The 11,748-nt window shown below is 40.9% G+C and overlaps 1 protein-coding gene across 5 annotated transcripts; it reads left to right on the top strand.

The window, feature by feature from the left end:
• Positions 1-422: 422 nt before the first annotated feature.
• LOC125556416 (protein RETICULATA-RELATED 4, chloroplastic-like) lies at positions 423-5,387 on the top strand. 5 transcript variants are annotated; one of them, XR_007305089.1, is made up of 5 exons: positions 428-934; positions 1,064-1,111; positions 1,196-1,371; positions 1,454-1,796; positions 4,475-5,387. XR_007305089.1 is itself a non-coding variant. In XM_048719158.1 (3 exons), the coding sequence occupies exon 1, from the start codon at positions 617-619 to the stop codon at positions 962-964; it is 348 nt and encodes a 115-aa protein (XP_048575115.1). In that variant the 5' UTR covers positions 423-616; the 3' UTR covers positions 965-1,111; positions 1,196-1,371; positions 1,454-2,845. The 5 variants fall into 5 exon arrangements, 1 of the variants encoding a protein (XP_048575115.1); XR_007305090.1 differs by having other exon boundaries at positions 428-1,111; positions 4,475-4,577; positions 5,029-5,387; XR_007305093.1 differs by having other exon boundaries at positions 430-1,111; positions 1,454-1,660; positions 1,742-1,796.
• Positions 5,388-11,748: the final 6,361 nt, after the last annotated feature.

Here is an 11,748-nt window from a genome sequence, read left to right as displayed (position 1 = left end):
AAAGTTTTACTACATAATAGTACGCATTAGTATTTTCCTTAAGAAATACACCTATGTACAGTGAGGGGAGAGTAGGCCCAGTTATTTTTATATATATTTTTAAAACGAGACAAAAAATTTGCCTTTTTATTTACTACTTCTATAAAAGCACGAGAGGACGGAGAACCAATTCATCTCATCCATTCAATCGAAAGATCTAACGATCCAAATTATCTGAATGTTTGGCATCAAACACCACGGTTAGCTCAGCCCACTAATCCCACGATCGACCCCGTCATTCGTCCCCCCAGGCTCGAGGAAAAAAAACACGAGAGCCCCACGCTCTCCCGTCGGTTGCTCTATCCTCCTCACGCCATCCCTGCCGCCGCCCTCCCCCCTCCCCTCGCCGCCAGCCATGGCCTCCCCCTCCCCAATGCTGCCCTCCTCCCCCTCCACCCACCGCCACCAATCCTCCTCACCCCACCTCAGCCAGCTCCACCTCCACCTCCACCCCCGCCTTCATAGCCAGAATCCCCCCTCCCGCCTCTCCCTCCTCCGCTCCCTCCCACTCCGCCCCGCCTTGCCATTCCCCCCCCCCCCCCCCCCCCCCCCCCCCCCCCCCCCCCCCCCCCCCACAATGGCGACGACGGCGGCGGTGGCAACAACAGCGGCGGCCGCGGCCGCCGCGAAACAGGGGACGGCGGCGGCCAGTGCGGAGGCGCTGTTCGTGCTGGCGCGGGCGGGGAGGAAGCTCTCCAGCCTGCCGGCGGACGTCACCGCGGCCTTGGAGGGCGGCCGCGTCACGGGCGACATCGTGCGGTGCTTCGCGGAGATGGAGCGATCGTCGCTGCTCCGCTGGCTGCTGGGCTTCAGAGGGTTCAGCGAGTACCTCCTCGCCGACGACCTCTTCCTCGCCAAGCTCGCCATGGAGATGGGCATCGGCATGATCGCCAACGTCTGTGGGATCGACATGGATGAATCATGAATGCTTTCCAACTTATTCTTAATGGAATCGTGTTTTAATTTGTCTGACCCTTTTTTGTTGCTGCTCTGTTTGTTTCATACCGCTGTCGACTACGAGAAGAGACGGGAGAACTTCGTCAAATAAATTGGCATCGTCATCACTGATGTGGTACACCTCTTGTCGTCTGCTACTGAAGACGGGCAATCTGGACGTATGTTGATATATAAACCTAACATTTTAAATCACATACAGATGGGGATAGTGTAAACCTCCAACATCCCTGCACCGGCGTCGTGTAAACCTCCAACAGAAGATTCCTTCAGCTGGGGATAGTGTTACCCATGATCCGGTGGCACACATACATGTTTCTTCAGTAGGGTCTGTGCAATGTACTGCTTTTAGCAACATAACCAACACACATACAAATGGTATATTCATCCACTTCATATAAGATTGTATTGTTGCACCTATTACTACTTGTTTATAAATTCATCTCCTATTTTATTGTAGGGTGTACATCTACAAGCTCCGTGAGTCATCGTCTCGAAGAAGTAAATGGTGGCTGAAAATTAAGAAGTGGCACCAGTTGGTATGTCGGCCTATCCAAAGAACAGAGGGCAGAGTGCTTAAATAAGCAACGGATTGCGCGGGTAAAAGAAAAACATGCCTCAAACAAAGATAATGTCGATGTCACCCATAATTCCTCTTTTCCAATTGGTAAGATGAACTCCAAATAGGAGATACAAATGGACCATCTTCATTCTAAAATATGAGTTGGTCTACTATTCTGATGTACAGGTGCAACCTCCATGGCGTCACCCTCCATGAGGTCATCTCTTCCGGCCATGCACAGGTCTCGAGCTAGACCCCGCAGAAAATTTTAGACCATCTGTTTTACTAATAATAGTAGTAGCAGCAGCATAATAATACAGGATTGGCCACAAGGAAATGATTTTGGTCTCATATTTAACCTTTACTTTCCCTGGTAGTTTTTTCCCTCAAGGTCTTTAAAGAGGCCTTTTGTTTTCTGCCTTCCAGACTAGCTCCGGTGCATTTTGGATCCATTGTTTAGTAGTATGCTGCATTGATCACACATAAGGCTCTATTTCTAGCCTTTTTTATTCATTTTGTTAATTATGAAAACACTAATGCAAGGAGCTGTATGAGTATATTGTATGTCATCGGACGTAAATGATGAAAGATTCAAGCCTCGATTCTCACATGGCAATGAAAAACAAAGTCATCTTTGTGGCTTTTTCTTTATATTCAGAATTGAATTCTACTCATTATGCTCGTACACATATCTTTGCTCTTGTTGCTAGGCATGTAGGAATTGTTCCCAAATTATTAGTTTCATATGAGATGACGCAATACTCTGAAATCTTAGGCCTTTGTATTTCAAACTTATTTTTTCCGGTGCATAGTATCTAACAGTATCTTAGGCAGTTCCATGTTAGTTAGGGAGTTGTCCAGCTTCATGTATTTTTGTGTGTCAGAGACATGAACATTCATCGTTTCATGCCATATTAATTTTTCCTATACATCACAAGAGGCGCAACCGTTTCCCAAATGAGACCGTAACATTTGTCGTTTCATGCCATGCAAAATATTCTTATAAATTTTTTATTTGAATAAGTGCCTCTTAACTACGATGAATGAGGAAATATATCTTCCAAGTGTTTATACGTGCGTTGCACGTGCACGTTTACTATTCTGTAGAGAACATGTCTGATTATTATCATTTTCCCTACACATATTCTATGGATGTGAAATAGGATAATAGTAGTTAAATGATAATTGCCTTTTTTTGCTTCGTCGTTGTACTACCAGACAAATATCATCATGCAAAATAGTTCCTTTTGCATGTTGCATTGTGTGTTGCTGATAAATATCTTCTTCACCAGAGAATAACTGTGGAAGTAGTATCAAATGTCATTCTATAATTCACAGGCTTCGTGTTGGCTTGACAGGCCTCTCTCATATTCACGTGTTGTTCTCTCCCCCTTAGGGCCTTGGTCCTGTCTTGCTGCCTACAATCTTACATAGTTTTCATATATTTGAAAAAAACGCATTCTGTAAGTACATACCCCATTAAGTTTATTTTTAGCCATTACATAAAATCTATCGGTTCTTTCTTATTTTCCATTCTTTTTTCTGTTCATTACCTTGAAGATTATTCTCATTTTGTATCTTCTAGGTTCTTTCTTATTTCCCATTTTGTGATTTGTTAGTAGAAATTCCAGTTTATACTTCATTTACATTCTTTGCTCTAAATATTAGTGGTAATATAATATTGATCTTTCACTTCAATCGATATTATCCAGGGTTGTCTGTATGCAATTTTTATACAATTAATTTCTCTTTGAAGTTGTTAATCATGTTGCCTTCCATAGTATTTTAATTGAAATACAAGATGCAAACCAAATTGGTTTTGGGGAAGTGCAAAGAATTGTTATTTTTATTTCTATTGCAATGTTTATTTAGTCTGTTCCATATTTTGCTGTCAAGAGATAGACTGATAAAGTGCTTTATAGAAGAAACATTCTATTACCGGAGATGTACAAGGAACTTTGTATAGCGTCTGAGTTTCTTGAGTTACCATGGTATGAGAACCTGCGGATTTGCTTTATATATGAGCTATGCATAATCTGAGAACCTGCCAATTTGTGTTTTCCATGAGCTTTTGCATAATCAGAGAACCTGCAACCTGTTCTCTGGATTATTGCATTAGCACGCACAGTTGTTGCATTTGCATCCGAGCGTGTACATATTTGCGAGCGTTTGGTGGATGTTTTCTTGTGTTCAGTCATGATTGAGATGATGGTTGGCAGATCAAGAAGTTGGATTGGGGGAAACAAGAAAAACACATGAAGGAAGGGATAAACATAGAATAATTTTTGTGTTGCCAATCTGCAGTAGTAGTAGTGCTAGAATAAATATATGTAACATGTTACAGATGCACCAACGGATCAAATATGTAGGCCCTGGGAAAGGGCTATGTATCGATGAGGTTTTCATTAGTTAGTGATAGTTGTGATGGGACAAAAAGTTAATTAGTTTTCCCTATTATGTTTTTCTATAGGAATGGTACAATAATTACTCCCTCCGTTTCTAAATATAAGACTTTAGAGATTTCAATAGGGACTACATACAGATGTATATAGACATATTCTATAGTGTAGATTCACTCATTCTGCTTCATATGTTGTCCCTATTGAAATTTCTAACAAGTCTTATATTTAGAAACGGAGGGAGTAGAATGGAAAGTATGTCCAACAAATAATAGTGGCAAAAGTTCATTAGTGTTTTCTGTTCTGTTTTAGCTACGGTCACATCTGGTACAATAATTAGAATAGAAACCATGTACGACAAATAATAGTTGCAGTGAAGTTGTTTTACATCCTCGAGGTTTAAAGGATTCTTGTATTGAATGTATATCACCTCAGTTGTTATTAACTCTTGAACCGGGCTATTGGAAGAGCTGACATTCTGAAACATGAATTTCTTCATTCCCAAATTAATTCTGTCCAGCAAAAGGTTGTAGAAGTACTCTACTTTATTGGTACCCATAGGAGGCTGCAGCCTTGGAGGATAGAGCTGAAGACTCGGCTAGCTTGATCTCTACAACATGAAGGTATGTAGATTTTTGCTAAAAGATTCGATGTCCGTTCTATATGTTGTGTTCCAACAAGTACTAAAAAAAGGTTGTTTTGACATATTTAGTGCTTCATATTAAATCCTTGCACCAAGCCATATGAGTTGCCTTAAGTTTAGAATGGATAGCGTGTCTGTTTGGGCATCAAGAAAGTTTGCATCTGTATTATATAGTTGGGTATGGATTCTGCAGGTTGGCAACATATATACCTGCTATTTTTCTTCCTACAGGTCCTCAATGACTGTTGCATGTTGGGTTATTTTTTCCTTAGGAAGTTAGGAGTATGCTACTCATAACAGGTGTATGATTTAATTCATTTAAGCCCTGTTTTTTTTTGCACCATGAAAATAGTTGCTGTTAAAATCCTTCTCTTCATTTCATTATCAAATCAAATGTAATGTTTTACTAAGGATTGTTTTTTGGCTTGAAGATGTTATGCAACTATGTATTACCAGATAGTGTATGTCTGAACCATAGTTGTACTCCAAGAGAAGCTGTTGTCTGAAATTGGGAATAGGGCAAAATTGTTCGAACTACCTGTGGACTCTTCCAGCTCGCTAGCAGTGCCCTCTGTTATTCCATGGACAACCTCTCGGTCATTGCGGAGCCTAAACTTCTGAAGATAACAAGCATCCCAAACCCAAGAGGGGACGGATTCAGATCTTCCAACGACCGTTATTTCTCTCTCTTCGTTCCAAGTTTGTATCTCTTACATGTTCACTTGGACAATGCTTATGTTTATCATAAGTCATATCAAGTTCATAAAGACATTCTGAAATATTCATGACATATTTAATTCCATTTTTGTTATGCACTAGGTTAAATATAATTGTCCTGGATGTGTGACACATACTGTATGATTGTGATTTGTAAATGGTATGCTCGAACTTCACATGCCATCCCCAAATAGGCAAATCGTGGGACAACAAACCGAACTGATTATTGACTGCCATAAATTGTATGATTGTGATTTTTTCTTGGACTGCATATCTTCTATTTTCCAAAGTAAAAATGGAATATAAATTCAATATTAATACCCATGTGTTTAGTAGAGACGTGCGTTGCACGTGCACGCTTACTAGTAGATTAAAAAGAAAGAGTTGGCCGATTAATAAGTAGACAAAAATCAAGTAGACTAGTTTCACCCGCATGGAGTGCCGGTGCTCGAGTGCAAGGTCCTAGAGAAGGAATATTCGAGAGAAGATGGATGGTTCTTTTGGTGCTCTTTTGTCACTCGGTTGAGATTAGATTTTCAAACTTAAAGTTCAATTAATGGTTGATCGCGATTTCTACAGTATCTTGGCGCGTACGGGTAGGTATGACAAAGAATTTTGTGGGTACGTGAGATTTTCCTTTCACACTCATCTGCTACGAGCATGTGTAATCAGCTCGTGCGTCACCATTTTTGTCCACAAACGAGGTGATGAATCAGACTCTTTTTAGGGGAGGCGATTAATTAGACTAGTATGTCGATCCTCTATGTCTCGAACTGGAAATAGGTAACCCGCGCCCAAATAAAAACTGAAAATAGGTTTCTGTTGTTGAGATCAACCAAAAATAGGTTTCTGGTGCAACCACCTTCACGCACAAACATTGATGATCGATGCGGCCTTTAAACATGCATGGGTGTCGGATAGGGATTGGGAAAAATATCAGCACCACAGTAATTGTACTCATAACCTTCTTGAAAACAAATTCAGGCAGGTTGTAGTAGTATAGCCATTTGATCAGGGTTGCTATGCGGGAAGTGCATAGATAAACCTGGATACATATGAACCCACTTTAAAAAACACATTTCTAAATGCTAAAAAAATCCAAAAAGACGGCATGGGTACTTATTCATGTTCTATATGTGTGTATAAAGTTTCACGGAAAAATAACTTTTTTCGTAGCCTGTGCAAAAAAGACAAAAAATAGTGTCGTGAAGGGCTATTTAGAAGCACTGAAATTTGTCTTTTTTGCGGAGACAAAACAAAAAGACATTTTTTCACAAAACTTTGCGCCGGACACACATATTTGTGAACATGTATGCATGATTTTTTTTTGAGATTTTAAAACGTACTTAAAATGCATTTTTTGAGAAGTGGGTGCAAATGCTCCTGAGTTCAGATCGTGTCCACTCGTTGCTATGCCGGTCATACTAGCTATTTAGTGTAGGATTGTTTTATGATTATACTCTCTGTTTTCAATGTAAGTGTTATTGATTTAGTGTAACTTTATACTACTAATTTTGGGGGTGTTTGTTTTCAGGGACTTTTTTGTGTAGGGACTAGAAAAAGTCCCTTTTAGAGACTTTTTTTACCAAACGGAAGGGACTTTTTAGGGACTAAACTAGGCATTTGGGACTAAATGAAGAAGACTCTCAAGGAGAGTCTTTTGGGGACTTTTCCAACAATGCCCCTTCATGCATCCATTGGCCCGCCATCCCATGGTGTTGTTTAATTGTTATTTTTTTATATACTAGGGGCAACATGGTCATTTAATAACCTCTATGAAGGGACTAGAGACTTTTTAGTCTCTGGAAACAAACAGGGAGAGACTTTTTAGGGACTAGAGACTTTTTAGTTGGGACTAGAAAAAGTCCTAGGACTAGAGAACCAAACACCACCTTTGTACTAGATTGGTGATATGTATTTTGAGACGAAGGTTGTATATTACATATAGTCCGATTTCTGTTTGAGTGTGAATTATTAGTCAAAGGGGGGCTCTAATTGCTAAACGACAAGTGATTGGCTGGACCAAATGGGAGCAAAACACAGTATTGTACCAGTACTAAGAGCAAGTACAATAAAGTGACATAAACAGGCTATAAAGACTAAAATATTATATCTTTACTTAGTTGGAAGGGAGAGAAGAGAAGAGAGAAGAGAAAAGGGCTCTTGAGTAGTAGCCAGCTGCAGCACGAGCCTCAAGACACTTTGTGAGATTGTAAGATGTGCCAACTATAAATACTAGTAAAACGCACGTGCGTTGCTACGGGCTATACTGTATATAAATGAATCAGACAAATTATTGATATTGAAGCTTATTTGTCTCTCATACACCAATCTCAAGGTCGACGGCAGGTTCCCGCGATCTAGTGTAGCAACATAAAAACTCCACCCCATGACACACCCTTATATTTTCCAGTCGGACCCTCCCCTTCCGCTCGGTTTTCGCCGTAGTGAGACATTTCTCGCCGGAGCCCTCTCCTTTAAAACGGGATGACGCCCACCTCACCTTCGCCATCGCGGCCTCTCTCCTTCACACCATACTTCCCCACGGAGGGATTGCATTTAGAGGTCGAAAAAAATCGATGGCGAGGGAGTCATGGAGGAGGGGTAGAGAACGAACCGGTGAAAGCCAAAAAACCTTGCGTACAATGTTCGCTCCGCCTGGGTCATAGAGGAGTCCCCCTGGTAGAGGAGTTTGGGGAGAAGAGGACGGCGACGCGAGGACGTCGGGATTATCGCGAGGAGGGCAGGCGATGGGAGCATTTGAATTCACATACACGTTAATGGGCCAGCCCAATGCTGTGATGTGATGATGTCAAAGTTGGGCGAAAGATAGGAGTGGTCGGATGAGGTGGAGTGAGGCGAGACTACCAACTAAGATATTAGTAGTAGAGATTACTGAGAGTTGGTATAACATACATAATCCTTATGGAAAATGTTAGGCTGAATCTTTGAGTAAGTGAATCTATCTTGTAAACTCCATTGTAGACCATGCATACACATTATTCTCCAGAAGAACTGGTGCAAATTATTTGAAGGAGCTTGATATCCCATAGACCATAGTCCTCGTGTAGTCTTGTATTGAAAGATATAGGTATGTAAGACAGTTAGCTTAGAATGAAATATATTATTGTACATGTCGGCTAAGGCTGGTTGTAATGGGAGTATCATAAGCGGTATTATGCTTTCCAAGTAGACTTTTTGGATGATGTGGCATACAATTAAATGAGGAAAGAGAGGATGTGGTATCATATCATGATACCATATTATATTAAGTGTTGTACTATTTTTGTGTCATGCATGACAATTAATAAGGCAACCCAAAATACTAATTTATGATACTACGCATTACGAAGGTAATGATATTAGTATATGATATTGCATATGATACTCCACAATACTATTCAACATATCTTTCGATATTCCGATAAATCGGCCGATTTACCGCTTACCATTGTCTGACCGATAAGATAAATCAGCCGATAAATTAACCGATATGGCAATAAATCGTCCGATATGCCGATAAACTGGCCGATTTACCCCTTATCTTGGGTCGACCGATAAGTTCCCGATAAGCGATATCCCCAACATAGCTCCACATTACAAAGCCTAGATTGGTTATACTCCCTCCGGTCCTAAATACTCTGCGCATAATTTTTGTTGATTTTTCGCCTAATGCCTTCTCATTCCTTTTTTTCTCCACATTTCCCTATTGTGTCATTGCCACCCGCATCCCATGCAGCCACTCAGGCCTCATTCGGTTTGGAGGATTTTTGTAGGAAAAACATAGGAATAAGGATTCCAGAGGAAAATTTCCTATGTATGCATTCGGTTTATAGGAAATGCGTGCAGGAATTTCGTAGGAATACTACTCATTTCCCGTGTTTTTGGAGAAAACTACACATCCACTCAAAGCTCATTTTATGCGTAGGAACGAGGCAAGTCAATTCCTTAGGATGGCAAGTGCCATCCTATCATATTCCTATACTACTCCTAATTCCTACGTTTTGATTTTCTCCAAACCGAATGAGCCCTCATAGGCCTGGGTTAACTGCGGGGCATGAATCAAGGAGCCATGCAAGGCTGGCTTTGAGGCGATTTGATAGGAAGAGCCAATCAACTGCGTGCAATTAATAAACAGGCAGCATCGTATCCCACGCAGAACCAGGGGCAATTGGTCCAGAAGTATGCATGCGAAGGCTATGATCCTGGGGCTTTGGTATGCGTGCATGCGTGCGAGAAGTTATGCTGAAAGTAAAAAAAAAATTGGAGGGGGTAAGTGACATGGCAACTTCTTATAACCGGTTATTGGCTGTATTATTAACCATACTCTAAACCATAAGTACTCCCTTCGGTCTTTTTTACTCTGCACATTAGCTTTGTCTGAAGTCAAAGTTTGCTAAGTTTGATCAAATTTATATTAAAAAATATTAACTTCTATAACATCTAATAAATATAATATGAAAATATATTCCGTGGATCTAATAATAAATGTGTTGTTATGTGAATGTTAATATTTTTTTGTATAAATTTGGTTAAAGTTGGATGAGATTGACTTCGAACAAACCTAATATGCAGAGTAAAAAGGACCGGGGGGAGTATATACTCTAGTTGCTAAACGATAAGTAATTGGCTGAAAGAATATAAAAATAGTGTTGTACTAAACCACATGTAGTAGAGAAGGGGTTTCATGTGAAAAGAAGAAAGGTAAATGGTTTTCCTTTTCTTTAAATCGGGCATAACCCCTTTTAATTAACCGAATAACAAAAATATAGAAGGAAAAAAATAACAAAAGTACAACCTTCCACGCCAGCAAGAGTTTAAGGATGCTAGAAAGGAAAAAGTGAGTTCAAACGCATCACCGGAAAACTCATTGCAGATGCTCGTCATCGAAACACTATGGGACAAAAACTCAATGATACCAACCAACAATCATAGAGACAAAAAAAATTAAATGAGAGCTCACATCTTAGCTTGCCGCAACATCACCATGAACCGCCGCACAGATCCATACCATTTTGACTAACATTCTCTGTGAGCATCCTCGCACCTCGCTCCATAGCCCCACGATCATCAACCTTCGTAAGTCATGCCCAGTAATAAAAAAACCACACATGTGGAGAACACCACTTCAAAAGGTGATCTGGGTAGCTTAAATTCGAAGGTTGTGCAGTTGCAGCAATTATGCGGACCAGCCAAAAACCGAGATAATTAGTAATCTCCATGAGACATTTGCATGACACGGAAGTTAAAATTACCATGACAAGGTGAGATGGTGTTTTCAGAGTCAATCGAGTACAAAACACGCAGCCGTCATCATATGCATTGACCAGATCCAGATCAGACCACAAACATTGTCTGCCTCAAAGGAATGACGAGGTTAAAGGTTACCCGGCAGATTAAAAAGGCGGCAGTGGCCAGTGCCAGTGAGTCACTGCCAAGCTGGAACTACAACCACATGCTCTCTTTTTATATACACCAGTTAATAATCACGCACGTGGTTATAAAATAACGGCGCAAACAGGCGAACCGGCGGCCGTGACACATGGTCTCGTGTTAGTCAAAAAAAGCTCCCCGTGTATGACGCTGCACGCCAAAGTAGACCGTACCTGCGGTTCTACTCAGGTCGTAGCGAGATATGATCCTGCTCACTGATGATGGCGACGCGAACACCCGCACGTGTTCTTTGAACCCAACCAGTATCTTTTTCGTGGAAATTTTTTCTGAATGATCTTGTACAGGTAGTACAAAACTTTGTAAATTTTTATTTTACCGGTGATCGTTTAGACTTTGGAGCAAGGGTGTAGCTCTTTGGTATTCTTGTGGGTTTTGGCTCTCCTAGAGAACACCAGCAAGTGGAGTTTTTGTTGTGACTCCATGAAGAAAAATAGACGTGCTATGGATCGGGGAGGGATTTTGGGTGGGTTAGGGCAGTCACAAACCGGTGTGACAGCGCTCCGGATGCCCGCAATCAATCGAGTTTGTTTCCGGTTTGAGAAAAAGCACGTTCAAACAGGTCGGTGGACTGATACAGGTCCGCATTGATGGCAAGACACGTCCGGACCGTATGGTTCTAACGGTTGCGTGCGGTTTGAGAGTTGGTATTGGAGATGCCCTAAAAAAATGGACGTTTTTATGCAAAGTAAAACTTGATGACATTTACACACATACACTATATTACTTTTTCTTGAATTCCCATTCTACATATATTTCGGTTTGTCATGAGCATTACACATGGCGTCATGTTTTCCAAGGAGGGACTGGGAAGGACCAACTTGGACGACGTAATTTATATCGCTAACTCTCAATAAAATATCGCATATCGCTGTCTCTAAGAATAGACATCTCGATTTTTAGATCAGCCACCACATCCCCAAAAAGTAGGGCAATGCATCAAATGGTAGAGTCCACAATAAAATTGTGGCATATGGTGGGGC

The sequence above is a fragment of the Triticum urartu genome, chromosome 1 (assembly GCF_003073215.2).
Source record: "Triticum urartu cultivar G1812 chromosome 1, Tu2.1, whole genome shotgun sequence".
NCBI lineage: Eukaryota > Viridiplantae > Streptophyta > Magnoliopsida > Poales > Poaceae > Triticum > Triticum urartu.
Note: the sequence above shows the minus strand (reverse complement) of the source record. Positions and strands in the feature narration are given on the sequence as shown.